Source organism: Coenobita brevimanus, chromosome 13 (genome assembly GCF_032717465.1).
Source record: "Coenobita brevimanus isolate Jiangsu-jjx chromosome 13, ASM3271746v2, whole genome shotgun sequence".
Classification (NCBI taxonomy): domain Eukaryota; kingdom Metazoa; phylum Arthropoda; class Malacostraca; order Decapoda; family Coenobitidae; genus Coenobita; species Coenobita brevimanus.
Window position 1 is genome coordinate 58645630 of NC_136966.1, and position 16094 is coordinate 58661723.

Here is a 16094-nt window from a genome sequence, read left to right on the forward strand (position 1 = left end):
AGACTGGGTCAGGTTAGGGCAGGCTGGGTTTGGTTCGGTTAGTTTAGTTTATATTAGGGTAGGGTAAGGCAGGGCAGGTTATGTTAGGTTGGTGTGGACTGAGTTGCGGTAAGGTAGGACAGATCAGGTTAGGTTAGGCTAGATTAGATTAGACTGGTTAGATCTGCGTATGATCTCCAGGTTCTATTCGCATTAGGGTAACCTTTCCAAGCGAAGGCGTAGGGTGAAGAGGTATACGAGGGTGTTTGAGTGTAGGATAGAAGGCAGCCCGATGGTGGAAGACAGGGTGAAAGGGAGGCTATTCGTTTGTAGCCACCATATTTGGAATTAAGAGTTTGGCTATAGGCAGATAGACGGAATTTCTCCACCGAGGAGTCTCTAAAATTACATAATAATCATCTGGCAATAGCAAACCTAAAACACACACCACGTCTGCATTGTAGTAAGAATATTAGTTGCAACCCCAGGCTCATCTGAACGTGAACCCAGTGGATTGCAGGCTGAAACTGCCCATTTCTTTCAGTCTACCATCCTTTATTTGGGGGGATGCGGAGGGAACTGAACGAAATTTGTGTAACAGGGTAGCATATTTCTCTTCTGTATTATGGTTCAGCACCACCACTGAGAACGTCAGCCAGAAACGACGCTCTCCCCGTCGTATCAAAGCTAACCATAGGATTTCCTCAGAAATATGTTCAATGTGTTTCCCAGCGCCTTCACATTGTAGTATACAGTGGAGGCACCACGTCAGCGTACTGAAAAGGTAAAATATTCAAGGCCAGGCGCTTTAGCAAATCTGTTTTCTTTCCTAGTGTCTGAAACACCTCAAAAAATTCCCAGAATTTTTCTCTTCCTCCAGACAGGCTCCCTCTAGCTACAATTTCTCCTTATTCCGAGCGTCGTTTATTTATTTATTTATTTTATATCGCCGTTTTTAGATGTCTGCTTCAAGTATATCTTATTCACATTAAATAGGAGTAAAATTACCAAGTGATTAATTTTTTCATCTATTTTTCCCTTTCCAAATGTTTTCATACGTATACTTCAACTAAACTCTATTCACTTCAACTAGGTGTGAAGTTTCGAAGTGTATATTAGGTTTATTTTCTGCCCTAACGTTTCTAGATGTATGCTTTAGCTAATGTATATATATTCTGTTCACTTGAACCAGGCGTAATATTGGCATCGTTCTTTCTCGAACAGTGAACTGCAACAAAAAAGTAACTGTAGAATATGATGCTAATCACGAAGAAGTGCCATGGAAAGGATGGTGAGCCGTAATAATATTTTTTTCTGTCAATAACCTACGAGAAATAAAGCCGTACAAGGACGAAATTTCCCCTCCCTACTAAAAATTGAAATTAATTAGAAATATGTGTTGTTCTGTCTGTCTGTCTGTCTGTCTCTGTCTGTCTGTCTGTCTGTCTCTCTCTCTCTCTCTCTCTCTCTCTCTCTCTCTCTCTCTCTCTCACTCCAGCTGTTGTTTATCGATAATGTTTTTGCCTTCCTCTGTGTGTGTGTGGTGTGTGTGTGTGTGTGTGTGTGTGTGTGTGTGTGTGTGTGTGTGTGTGTGTGTTTCCATTTTATTTCATGAACGGCTTGAGCTATCAACCTGAAACTTTTAGAGTATCAAGATATGGCCAAAATCTTGGACGAGTTCGAAAATGAGCACTCGGGGTCAACGTCAAGGTCACCAGAATGGCTGCCAAAGGTCATCTAGTTTTATTGCCCGCTTTTAGCACCATTATATCTCATGAACGACTTGAGCCATCAACATGGAACATTTAGGGTATCAAGATATGGCCTTAATCTTGGACTTGGCCAACAGCATATTCTGGCGGGCGATTACCATTCGGCTCCTGAATGCTTCTCTTTCATTTTAGAAGAGTCATCTCTTTAAATGTACCAGCATTTGTTCTCTCCAAATGTTTTAGATAAAATATTCTTTGTTGATGCTTTTTACGTATTACTCGCATTACCCTAAAGATCTTTTAAACGTAGGGTACTTTCTCTCTACAAAAGTTTAAAATATTCTTTTTCATTGTGATAAAGGCCTATTTTCCATAAGTCGTATTGTACTTTAAATTCTCCGTAGTCACACTCCTTTGATCCCAGACTCCCTTGCACGCTGAAGAAAGTCGTACGAGAACGTAAGAAAGTACAAAAATGTAGCCTAATCAAAGTGAAAGGGTTAATGAATACAATGTTGGAAAAGTTAGGAAGGGATTTTGGAAGACAGTGGTCGCTAATCTAGCAACGCTGGAAGGCTTATGCAGAAATGTTGGAAAATTATCTGCATGAACGTGGTCCAGACAGAAAATAATAAAAAGATAATAATAAAAAAAAATGAAATAGAGAGAAAAGGATGAAAAGTAGAAAGAAAAACGAAAATATATAAAACAGAAGAGTGACATCGAAAAAAATGGAAGAATTTTTGCTGGATGAAATATGCTTCCGAACAATCCTCTGATTATTACTAGAACTGGAAAAGTTAACACCACAAGGGCGGTACAGACAACAAAAATATTCTCGAAGCCTGAGAGAGAGAACGAGAGAGAGAGAGAGAGAGAGAGAGAGAGAGAGAGAGAGAGAGAGAGAACGATACCCTTGTACGAATGTGTGTGTACACATAATGTACACATAAATGGAGGTATGTCTGTGTGTATGTAAAATAGGCCTACCGTTATAAATAATTCAGTGTTTACAGACGGGTACTTAATTAGATGTGTGTGTGTGTGTGTGTGTGTGTGTGTGTGTGTGTGTGTGTGTGTGTGTGTGTGTGTGTGTGTGTGTGTGCGTGTGTTGCTCCCTTACATAGGCATACACAATGATCATTACCTCGTTCCTGCACACCCACACCCACACAGACACAGACACAGACACACACACACACACACACACACATACACACACACACACACACATACACACACCATCAAAGTTCCAATAAAGCCACCATCGCTTCATATCTGTTACAAATTTCATGTTAGCGGTTGATTAAATGGAGTGAGTGGGTCTGTTTGTGTGGAGTTAGAGTGGGGTAGGTTAAGGAAGGGTAGGGCAGGTAGGGCAAGGTTAGGTTGGGCTGGAATGAGCTGGGTTCGGTAATGTAGGGTAGCGTAGGGTAGGGTACGGCAGGGTAGGGTAGAGTTGAGTATGGTATGGAATGGCATGGTTTAGTAGGGTAGGATAGGGTAGAGTAAAGTAAGGTAGGGTAGGGTAAAGTAGGCAGGGTAAGGAAGAGTAAGGTTAGGTTGGGTTTGATTGGATTTAGTTGGGTTGGGTTGGGTTGGGTTGGATACGGTATGGTAGTGTAGGGTAGGGCTGGGTATGGTAGGGCTGGGTAGGGTACAAAGGACTACAAAAGAAGGGAAACAGCAACAGACCTATTGACCATTTCGAGGCTTCATTTTATAGGATGGGTCATAGCGAACGTGAATATTTTATGTGTCAAGGATAAAAATAGTAAAGAAGGAAGGCTCCCCCCACCCATAAACCTTGAAGTCGAAGCCGCCAGGAAATAGTGAGGGGTATCATGAAGCAAAGAAAAACTGTTAAGGAAATTTAACCTGCTAGGGAAGCACATTTACTCGGTATATAGACCATGCCGATGGTGTTCTGCGGTTACCGGGGGAGTCCAGGAAAATAAAAAAAAATGACAACGAGAACTAACTAAAGTCTGCCCATTTAAATGGGCCACATTTTCATTTACTCACCATGCAACACCCGGACTCCTTGCTTCACCTCACAGGCACACCATCCACGCACAACTTCATACTTGTAACCTAACCTATTGTACTCGTAATCTAGCCTAGCCTAACGTAACCTATGATGATGCTGATGATTACTACTACTACTACTACTGTTACTACTACTACTACTACTACTACTGCTACTATTATTATTATTACTACTACTACTACTGCTACTACTACTACTAACTTTGCTTGATCAGGGTGTCGTCTATATGGGTTCGTATGCTATCTACTGGGTGTTGCGTCTATCGGCTCTATGACCGCCCTTGCTGTAGTCCGCTACCTGAAGACCTGCACACACACCTGTAGTAAGTTCACTTCTTATCGTAATCCTGTCTGTCTATCTATCTATCTATCTACTTATTGATTCATCTATTTATCTATTGCCAGACGCCTTAATCTCAGAAGGGGAGGCTACAAACGAGTTGCTTACATGGCACTCTGTCCTCTCCCATCAAAGCACTATTTCTCCAACTCACGCACTCCCTCACCTCTCCACCCCTTTCCTCTGTCTCATCCTCGGTCTCCGCCTCCCCCTCCATTGTAAACCAAACCTGCACACTTATCCCTTAAATGTTCATAATTGACCTTAAAGTAATTATAGTTTTTCCTAAAATGTTCGTATTTGACCTTAGAATATTCAGAGTTCCCCTCAAATGTTCATACTTAACCTTATCCCCCAAATGTTGATATTTGACCTTTAAAATAATCATAGCTGTCCCGAAAATGTTCACAGTGGCCAAAAAAAAAAAATTACAGTTGTCCCTAAAATGTTCAAGATTTACCCGGAAATGTGCATAATGTAATTTTCAGTTTGGTTATGTACTTAGCTGCATCGACAGTTTTCATGATCAGGGAGAAATATATCGTGACTGTCTTGGAAAAATGTCATAATTATCTCGGCAAATGTCATGTCTCACCAAACTTTTCGTAAGTGTCCCGAAAATTTTCATGAAAATCCCTAAAAATTTCATAAATGTCCCTAAAATACTGTAGCCACGATCGTCATGAAGAATTTCATAACTCTCCCCCAAAATTTCATGGTACCCCGAAAAACTGACCTGTGAGGAAAATTGTCATGATTATCCCTAAACTTTCCATGCTTGGCTCAGAAATGTTTCTGACTAACCTGAGTGGTTGCCAGTACTGGAAAATGTCCCTCATCTCGTTCGCCTTTTGTATACCTGTATACTGTATGTTTTTTCATGCTAAAATATTGCAGAGCTCTTGTTTTTAATGCATCCGAGTCTGGCAGTTCACTGAATAGTGCACTTCGTTCCCTGAGGCACAACAGGCCTCATAAGGGTAACAGATGGAAATTAAAAATTCTCTCTCTCTCTCTCTGCCCCCAGGTCGTCAGCTCAGGCTGGGTCACATGTCATATATCTCTACTCTCTGTTTTGGGCACTGCCGCCACTACTGACTTTCTCAATCTCTCTAGATCTTTCCCTGTCTCACTCTCTCCCTTCAGGTCGCCAGCTCAGGGTGGGTCACATGAAGGTAGTTCTGGTGGCTGTGTACCTGTACTCTCTGTTCTGGGCACTACCACCACTACTGTCCATACTCACACGCTACGAGGTGGAGCCGTTCGGAACATCCTGCACACTACATTGGTCCTCCACTGCAACCTGTAAGTGTTAGTCTGCCTCCCGTGCCCACGTCAAATGTGTGCTAACGCGGGCGGCAGTTCTGCATCACTAACCCATAGAAATTCTCACACCCACCCACACCTCCCTGCGTTTGATGTTTTTTTTTCTTTTTACGGTGATACAAAACTCCAGCTGCACCCACCAGCAACAGCAAGCATTTGGTGAGGAGGCGGTGTTAGTAATACGTTTTGCCTACTACACCATACTACACTATATATTGTTTGTCTTTTCAGTGTTAAGATTACATTAATAACACAGAATAGGACATTAGTTTACCTCCTCCTCTCCTCATAGCGATGACGTCTTTTGCTTTATATTCTTGTTACCATCAGACGCTTTTATGCACCCTAGAAATGGAGGGGTTAGATTGTAGCCCGTTCATTCCTGGGACTCTCCTAAACTTTACTTAATCGTCTGGCGGCTGCAACAACAACAACAACAAAAGATTAGTGAGAAAAACAAGTAGGACTATTACACATTAGTGTCGCCATGAGAGGGGACAGACTGGGAGGGTTTGGGCAGGAGTAGAGGATGGAGCCTGACAACTGGGTGCGGAGACGTGAACGCCAAGAGATGCAGACCTAAAAAGACTTCGAACGAGGTCATAGCGTGTGACCTCAGGGACAAGGGACAGAATAGAGACCCTGCTTGAGACTGAGCGGCGTGGACAGCCATCACTAGACTGACCAAGGCCCACTCATACAAACATGTTAAATAATTTGTCAACGGAATGTAATAAGAAGCACATACACAAATGGAGGTACAGACATCATCCATCCTACACTGGTCTTTCACCGCAGCATGTGAGTGGCAGATTTAATTGCTAGAAACTTCTGTGATCGAGTTGTGTGTGTGTGTGTGTGTGTGTGTGTGTGTGTGTGTGTGTGTGTGTGTGTAAACTGAAGTGTCAGCTCTGTAAGTTGCACAGATTTGTTGGTTATGAAATGTCGGTAAGATATTGACAGGTAAGATATGAAGTATAAATAACTTGCCTGAGTAAGTAGGTTATATTTATCTTAAATAAATTAAATTGTGTAAGCAGAGCCTGAGAGAGAGAGAGAGAGAGAGAGAGAGAGAGTAACTTAATTTCCGGGATGAGATCTGAAGACGTTAGCTGGAAAGGAAATTGGTTAACATCATCATAAATACATATCCATACACAATGCGTGGTTTGTTATACAGTAATGCATACGCTGACATCCATTCAAAAACATGTATACACACTCGTTCCTCCTCCCTCCTTCCACTCCCCCTCTCTCTTTATCACCTTCTCACCCCTTTCTGTCTTTCCCTCACAGCGGCAAGAGTGTACATAATAGTGGTGGTGGTGATGGTGGTGGTGGTGCCGAGCGCAGTGATGGTGTGGTGTTACTGTCGCATTCTCCTCCTTGTCCATCACAACAGCCGCAAGAAACTGGTCCTCACGCGCAGATCGCTGTCCGCGGCTTCGACGGAGATGCAGATTACCCTGGTTAGTCATATTTTTAGTAATTTTCCTGCCTTCATCGTGATAGTTGGGGGTCCATCCAACTCATTCGATGTAGTGCTATCATTCGGCAACTACATGACAACGGTTATCTCTAGCCCAGAGGTGGGATTTTCAGATATATTTACGATCGATTCCCTGCAGTAACTTAAATTTGTTTTTGCAGGAAGAACTTGAGACAAAGCAAGAATCTTCCCCCCTCCTCTCCTTGTTCCCCCTGCAGGAAACATGATTAAAGATATTTTTTCATTTCGTAACTTAAGATTTTTTTAAGGAAGAGGAGACATGGGAAGACTGCACTCGCCTTTCCTTGTCGTTCCAGCAGAAACAGACCCTAGTAAGACAGGGAATAAATCATAAATAGTTCCGAGCATCTGCGTTCCAGTACCTCATACACATGTATCAGTGAACTTCAGGTTGTAGGAATGGACCTGTTCCATCAGGTGAAAACAAAACGACAATGGTTCTTATAGGGAATCACTGTTTGTCGATTTTTTTTTCTTTAATATGCACATTACACGACATCCTCTACTGTATGAGATGTCTAGAACTTTCTTTCTCTCTGTCTCTGTCTGTCTGTCTGTCTTTTTATGATATTCAAATCCTTAAACTATTCCCTGCCTCAGCCGAGATTCGAACCTGGGTCCATTAGGACTGCAGGCCGTCTCTCTACCGATTCTGCCACCGCCTCCCCCTTTGCTGATTGTTAATCAGCTTCTCACTATGGTCTCTACCATTTGGTGGACAAGAAACTGTTATTTACTCAGTTTCTTTCGTTACCTCCGCCAGTGATGTTGAAGGTTATGTGTTCACATGTGGCCACCTGTTCGTCTGTGTACAAGATACCTCAAAATGTTGTTTTCAGATTTCAATTAAATTTCGTAGATAGGTGGGTACGGGGTGAAGAAAGATTTGATTAGCTTTGGAGGTGGCTCCGAATCCAGAAGAAGAAATTAATAATAAAACTTCCTGGCGTTGGTGGAAGTATGTCTTCTCTGACACTGTGCAAAATGGGTAGACTAAGGTTGTAGAATTAATTATCTCCGCCAACGACGTCAGACGGAGGTTGGTTTCTAAATCATGAATTATATTAGAGCTGGAGAAGGCATGAGCTCTCTGGGTCCTGCCTAGTTCTTTTTCTTTGCTTCTTTCTTCCAAGTTAAGGTGAACATGGTTACCTTTCTTTTGTTTCTAACCCAAGCCGCTTCAAATTTAGTAGTGTTCTGGGGGAAAAAATATTTATACACTACATATATATTTAGAGAGAGAGAGAGAGAGAGACACTCACACACACACACACACAAACACACACACACACACACACACACACACACACACACACACACACACACACACACACACACACACACACACACACACACACAGCCAGCTAGGCGGACAGACAGAGAAGTACAGTACCTACATGAGAGCTGTGTGTGTGTGTGTGTGTGTGTGTGTGTGTGTGTGTGAGAGAGAGAGAGAGAGAGAGAGACAGACAGACAGACAGAGAGGTGAAGGAAGAGGAGGGAAGGAAAAGGAGGCTAGAAGGAGAGGAAAGTGATGGACGGATGGATGATGGATGGTTGGATGGATGGATGGATGGGGAGAGAGAGGAGCGAAATGAAGAAATATTAAGTGGAGAATATAATCGACGATGATGAGAAAATAGGCTGTGTAAGAGTTGTTATAATAATGTATGTGATGTTAGCAGTGTAAAGAAAAGGCGGTGGTTAATAGTGGCGTTGATGGTGGTGCTGGAGGTGACATTATAACGAAATGTTGGTAGTCTGTAGTGATGGTGGTGGCAGCAGCAGTAGTGATAGTGATGGTGATAGTGATAGCAGTCGTGGGGAAGTCTGTTTACTATAATTTGACCTAAAACTATCATCTCTCCATCTTCAGTGTCTAGTTGTAACAATAGGGTAACACTAGAATGTGATGCTAGTCACGAAGAAATGCTATGAAAAGATGTAGAGCCGTAGAATGGCCTTTTTTGTCATTGGTATACCTAAAATACACCACAAAAGGACATCAGTTTAAGGAGAAAGAAACATAGCGGTAGAGATAGTGACCGTGGTAATGGTAGCTATAAGAGAAGGAAACGTGAGATAACAGTAATGACACAGATCAGAAGAAAACACACACACACACACACACACACACACACACACACACACACACACACACACACACAGGATTATTTTCTCCCCATATTTTTCTTTACTGAATCTCTCTCTCTCTCTCTCTCTCTCTCTCTCTCTCTCTCTCTACCTCATCCTGAGCAGAATCAGCCAATCACACTCCACAAGGCTAATCGACTTATATGTGAATGTCTGCATTAAGTGTGTGTGTGTGTGTGTGTGTGTGTGTGAGAGAGAGAGAGAGAGAGAGAGAGAGAGAGAGAGAGAGAGAGGGGTAAGGCCATGTGTTCTGTCAATGCTCACGTTCTCACAGGCGGCATAACCTGTATCAAAGTTCACATGCAGACACTCTGTTTGAAGTTGACCGATTTAGAGTCATGCTTTTAATGTGTCTGGTGCTGAAGCCTGCCTGTGCACATTATTTAATACTAAACCTCTAATTCTGGGGAGTAAATTTTGGAATGCTAATCCCTTTTACCCCGTGCCGTGGTGCTGGAAAGGGACGCCTTCTCTCGGTGGCATTCATTTGACCGGTCGGCTCCGGTGCCCGGTATATGTGATAGTGGTCGAGGTAGTGGTGGTAGTCGTGGAAGTGGTGGCAGTTGTGGAGGTGTTGGTAACTCTAGTGTTTTTGGTTGCTGTCGTAATGTTGGTAAACGTGAGAGTGGAGGAAGTTGTGGTTGTGATGGAAGTTGTGGTGATGTTGGTAGTTGTGGTGATGTTGGCAGTTGTGGTAGTGTTAGTAGTTGTGGCTGTGTTGGTAGTTGTGGTGATATTTGTAGCTGTAGTAATGTTGGTTGTCGTGAGGTGTGGTAGTTGTGGCTGTTGTGGTGGTTGTCATAATGCTGGTAGTTGTGGCAATTGTGGTAACGTTGGATGCTGTGGTAGTGGTGGTAAATACGGGGATATTAGTAGTTGCGATAGTTGTGGTACTTGTGGTAGTGCTGGGTAGCAGTAGTAACGTTGCAGCTGTCGTAGCGGTGGTAATGGTGGTAGCTGTAGTAATAATAGTAGATGTGACAATGTTGGTAGTTGTGCAGTGGTGGTAGTTGTTGTAGGAGTGGTTGGTGTGTGTGTGTGTGTGTGTGTGTGTGTGAAACCATGTAGTATCAGAAACAAAATCTATTTATCCTTCTCTGGGACTTACATATAACCACAAATACTTCTGACCTCACGTTATCTGTGTGTGACCTTTGACGTTTGACCTATCCTGCATCCTTCCCTGTCTCTCCACCGACCTTGTATTGTCTGTGAACTTACTAGATTATTTTTAGTGCCTTTTTCTTAACGATTTATTTTGTATTTTTTAGCTTTTTGTCAAACTATTGGTCTTTCTGTTGTGCCTGTTTATTGATCTATTAAACTATCTGTCTGTCTGTCTGGCTGTCCCCCCCCCTCTCTCTCTCTCTCTCTCTCTCTCTCTATATATATATATATATATATATATATATATATATCTATATATATATATATATATATATATATATATATATATTTATTTATTTATCAAACTGTCAGTCAACCAGTCAACCTGTCTATACACCTATCTGTCTATCTATCCATTTATTTATGTTTATATATCATTTAAGTAGACCATCTATGGCCTACCCTGAATCCTTCATCTGTCTCTCAGCCTACCTTGTTTTTTGTGAACTTGACATATTATTTCTAGCACCTTTTCCTGAAAGGCTTATGTTTGTATGCTTTGTCTATTTTCTCTATTTATCTGCCTCTCTGTTTCTCCACCTATCCATCCATCCACTAATCCATCTATCTCATTGTCTATCTGTCTGTGTCTACAGTCAGATGCCATAATCGGGGAGGGGATGGCCACAAACAAATCGTTATGTGTCATCTTGTCCTCCGCCATCAGGATTCCTTTCTTCCAACTCAAACCACCTTTCTTCCTATACTTATCCATCCCATCCCTCCACCACACCCTCAGTCTGCCACTCTACTTCCACCTCACCCACATACACTCTGCTAGTCAATCTCTCATCCTACATTCATTCCACATGGCGAAACCATCTCAAGGTACTCTTAACACATCCCAGCACATCCACATCAACAGCACAACGCTTCTAAATTTCCCCATTAGGTCTCCACACTGCGATGGAGACCTATTTTATCTGCTCATTTACTTTCTTCTTTTCGCCTTCTTTCTTCCAAACACTTTTCATTCGTTTATTTCTCTACTAATTCGATTCAAACTTAATACAAAAATGTGTTCTATGGGCAGATACCTAGAGAAATCTATATATATATTATTTTTTTTCTGACCAGGCCTTTTAAGCGGTTTTGAGGTGTCATAGGTCAAGCCAAATCATTAAATTTTGGGAATCTATTTTATTGTATGCTCGTCACTGTGGCAATATGCAGAGAAGTATGTCAGTGTCCTATTGCTGTGTATAAACCATTCTGCATTCTCTTGGCGGTGTTGGCAGTCTTTAATATGTCTGTCTTTCTCCACGCCACTTGGCATATAAACTTCAGATTCTCTTTAATATGGTGAAAAAAAATCGTGCGATGACAGATGATATGTCCTCGTACGATTCTGTGCGACCCCAACATGACCCCAGTATAATTATCTTGTGTTGGAAATGGACATCTTCATGTGGTGGTACCGATATACCTGGGAGACTCCAATGCTCTGTCATACAAACATCCCTCAACTAACCATATCCCCCCTCAGTGAAGGATGGTGGTCTGCATGAGTACAACTTCAGCCTGCCGGGTTCACCAACTTCTACTACTACTGCTGCTGTTGCTGTTACTACTACTACTACTACTACTATTTCTACTATTACTACTACTACTACTACTACTATTACTGCTACTGCTTCTACTACTACTACTACTTCTTCCACAGGTGTCTGGTCTAGTATGTGGAGGGTTCATGATAGCGTGGTTGCCCTATGCAATTGTGTCCATTCTCTACGGGTTCACTGGTTTACAGGCTCCCGTCTACCTCACCATCACGCCCGTCCTCCTCGCCAAGTCATCCTGCGCCTACAACCCCTTCATATACATTTTTATTAACGCCAGGTACAGGTGAGTCAGAGGTGTGAGTCACACTGAGTAACAGGGGGAGATGGGTGAGTTATGGGTGTGAGTTGAGGGCGAGTCATGTTTTCCTCGCTAAGTCATCATGTTTCTGTAACCCTTTCATAGACATCTTCATTATCGCCAGGACAGGTAAGTCAGGGGTGAAAGAGATGAGTTGGTGTGGTGTGTCGAGAGAGAGAGAGACAGGAGGGGGGGACGTAATCATAATCATTGGGAACTGTTGTTTTCGAAGCATACTGATATGAAATATATTCATACGAGAGCGGCCGTGGCTTAATCGGTAGCGCCCTCTTATCGTCGTGGCTGACATTTAAAGTGGGTGTTGAGAGTATGCCCATTCCTATGCTTGCACATTCTTGCCCAGTGTTGGTTCTACCGATGACATTATACAGACTAACACACACACTGACATAGCCAATACAACCATTCGACTAACAGATACAGAACCTTTCCTATAGATACTCATCACCCTTTCAGACTTAGTCAGCATGGGGATGGGATAATTTTGACTATCACTCTCTCGCCAAGGAAAAGACTCGGTCCTGCAATAAGCCTAATATGGACTGACAGAGATACAGATAAAGAAATTCCCACAACTTATTTTCAGTATTTCTTGTGACATATTCGAATTTCCTGTTGGTTCCCTAAGTGGCTTGGTTATTTCGTAACACCTTTCTTTGGCGATTGATTTTGCACATTACTCGTCATTATGCCCTTGTATGTTAGTGATAAAAACTATGTCCATAAAGGAATAGTATAAATAAGATGAAAGAGGATGTGGAGATGCTATAGTGGAAACAAACCGCAAAGGAAGAGGTGCTATGAAGCCTGTTATGCCACTCACCATCAACATACAAGATATTGCTAAGAAGTAATGATGTAAGATAAAGCGCCAAGGAAGAGGAGCTACAAGGCCCCAGATGCCACCTAGAATATCACGGTTGTCTACATTAAACCGATATAAGTCACATACAAGAGCATGTTAAGGTGTAATACTGCAAAGTAAATCGCTAAGGAAGAGGTGCTACTAAGCCTGCTATGCCACCTAGAATTAACACTGTTTCCAAGGCAACGGTGCTTCGTTTCCCTCCGCGAGAGAATCAAGTTAGGTAATTGGAATTAGGCTAATTTGACTATTCATCTCTCTCTCTCTCTCTCTCTCTCTCTCTCTCTCTCTCTCTCACACACACACACACACACACACACACACACACACACACACACACCGCCGTCTCTTCCTCCGTTCTTCCCTCCTCCCTCCCTTCCACCTGATTTTGTGAGGGACTGGATATGACAAGTGAGGGACTCAAGCCTCACAAAAAGTTCATCTCCACAACCCTGGTTACACCCCCACCATTCCACTACTATATACACTTCCACTCAACTCTATTTAGGGTGTATTATTGCTATATCACACCATTTTATTTAGCCAGTAGTGGTAGTAGTAGTAGTAGTAGTCGTAGTAGTAGTAGTGGTGGTGGTTGTGGTGGTTGTGTGTACATGTTTAAGTCTGTGACAGTGAGTGACAGTGTACGTTGGTGGTTTGTGTGTGTGTGTGTGTGTGTGTGTGTGTGTGTGTGTGTGTGTGTGTGTGTGTGTACTTATCGTACCCTATGACCACAGTGTAGAGACTCAGTGTTGAGTCTCTAGACTATGCCTATGACACTGAGGGGATGTACGGGTGGTGGTGGTGGCAGTGTGTGTGTGTGTGTGTGTGTGTGTGTGTGTGTGTGTGTGTGTGTGTGTGTGTGTGTGTGTGTGTGTGTGTGTGTGTGTGTGTGTGTGTGACATATGCTAAGTAATCTCTTATACATTGCAGGAGTGAAATGCTGAGTATGGTGGAGGGCAGATGGTGTTTTACAAGGAGCGCCACACATAACCACAGCAACCACAGCAACAACAGCAAGGAGGCACAGCATGCAGGTCTCTCTCTCTCTCTCTCTCTCTCTCTCTCTCTCTCTCTCTCTCTCTCTCCATTGTTCTGTCAGTGGTACGAGTACAGTATACATTTTTTCTTCCCTGCTCTCTCTCAAGTACAATTAATTTATCGTTATTTATCTATGTTTATTTATAGGTAGGCGCATTAATTACGGAAGGGGTAGCCAGAAGCAAATCTCTTCTCTGTTACCGTGTCCTCTGCGAATACTCTGTCCTCCTTCCAACCCACACCACCCTCGCTCGTGTACCCCTCCAACCCATCCCCCATTTTCATCCTCGGTCTCCCTCCTCCCCTCTACCTCATTCAAATACAGTTTCCTACGCTGGTATTCTCGTCAGTTAGGGAAGCAGCTTCCTAACACCTCATCCTTAGTGATATATTCTTTATTGTGGGTGGTTATTATCTTTTTGAATGTTATTTTTGCAGAGTATGGCGATAATGGAAGGATCTACTGTATGTAACACGGAAGAGGACAGTAAGGTGTAATAAGCGAAATTAAACGCTTAGGAAAAGGTGTTAAGGAGATTTGTCAACCGACGAGAATACGGACCCTTATCATTAGGCGGTCCTTCCCCCAGCTCACACCACCCTCACTCATATACCTCTCCACATCACTCCACCCCATCCTCGGTATTCTCCTTCCCCTCTCGCCGGCCACCTCGCCCACATACACTCTCCTAACCATCAGGCTACTCCCTCTCCATCTCACACCATCGTCACTCATACTCTTTTACCGCTCCACCCATGTCTCCACATCATCCTCGGTCACATACACTCTGCTAATCGTCAGGCTGATTTCCCTCCATCCTACACCACTCTCCCTCAAATACCTCTCCCCTCCATTCCTCAGCCTCATCCTCGGTCTCCCCCTCCAACTTCCCCCCCCCACCTTACTTTTCTTGCCAACAGGCTGTCTTCCCTCCTACTCACACCACTTTTATTAATGTACCTCCCCAACACATCCCTCCATCTCGTCTTCGATCTTCCCTCTCTCCCCTTCCATAGCAGCATTGTTGGCTTTCCTCTGCCTAACCAACACAAGGCTGTATCCATCAGCCAGCTGAATCTTATACAACCCAAGTCTTGGCATATGTCCCATACTCTTGTAAATTAGTGACAGAACAGGATCCATCACTGTAGCTTTGAGGAACCTTTGAGATGCGTGTCTAGTCTGATTGATTTCCATTATCAACAGTTCTTTGAATTCCCTTCGTCAGATATAGATCGGTTACTTTACACTGAACAGGAGAGAGAGAGAGAGAGAGAGAGAGAGAGAGAGAGAGAGAGAGAGACGTCGCCCAATATAGTCCAATTAATTAACTACATTGCTTCTTATTGCTCTGTCTGTCAGTCACTGATAAGGTCGGTCAGCTGTATGTCAGTCAGTCAATGATATGGTCAGTCGGTTATGTGTTGGGCCAGTCAGTTCATCGGTCAGTCAGTCAGTCAGCTGTATGCCAGTCCATACTCAGTTTTTTTTTTTTAAATCGAGGCGAAGATGCACTTGAAAGATCGGTGATTATTGGCTGAATGCAACATTACTTCATAATCTAGCACTATTAACTGACAACAAATATCTGAGAGGGAAATTTGGGTTAGTAAATATTTTTTGGACATGTTGCATTCAGCCAATCATCATCAACCTGTCAAGTGCATCTTCGCCTCAATAAAAAAAAAAGAAAAAGAAGTATAGTTAATCAGTCAGTCAGTCAGCAATTATGTCAGTCACTTGTATATCAGCCAGTTGTACTATTTCAAATGAAACATGGAAAATGTTTTATATTAGATTGCTTACCTCATGGTTTCTCTCATTACAACACATACTTTTACATACTGTTCATATAAAAATTGGGAATAACGCATGAATACTTACAAGGCAATTTCTGAGTTTCATAAATATTTTAGTTCACTTATTTGTCATGCATTTTTACACACACACACACACACACACACACACACACACACACACACACACACACACACACACACATACAATAACACTTTCGTGATTAAAACTGTTGTTATGGGGGGAAGGGGGTGTAGTAGCCTTTCGTGGCA

General features: G+C 42.7%; 1 protein-coding gene across 1 annotated transcript in view; it reads left to right on the plus strand.

Annotated features, from left to right (window-relative positions):
- Window positions 1–16094, plus strand: part of LOC145416012 (opsin-5-like) — a 37887-nt gene that overhangs the window by 20954 nt on the left and 839 nt on the right. Inside the window, exons 4-8 of the mRNA XM_080285115.1 lie at window positions 3956–4063; window positions 5227–5385; window positions 6703–6875; window positions 11901–12082; window positions 13917–14020. Of these exons, the coding sequence (XP_080141241.1) occupies window positions 3956–4063; window positions 5227–5385; window positions 6703–6875; window positions 11901–12082; window positions 13917–14020 (726 nt within the window). The remainder of the gene's footprint in view (window positions 1–3955; window positions 4064–5226; window positions 5386–6702; window positions 6876–11900; window positions 12083–13916; window positions 14021–16094) is intronic.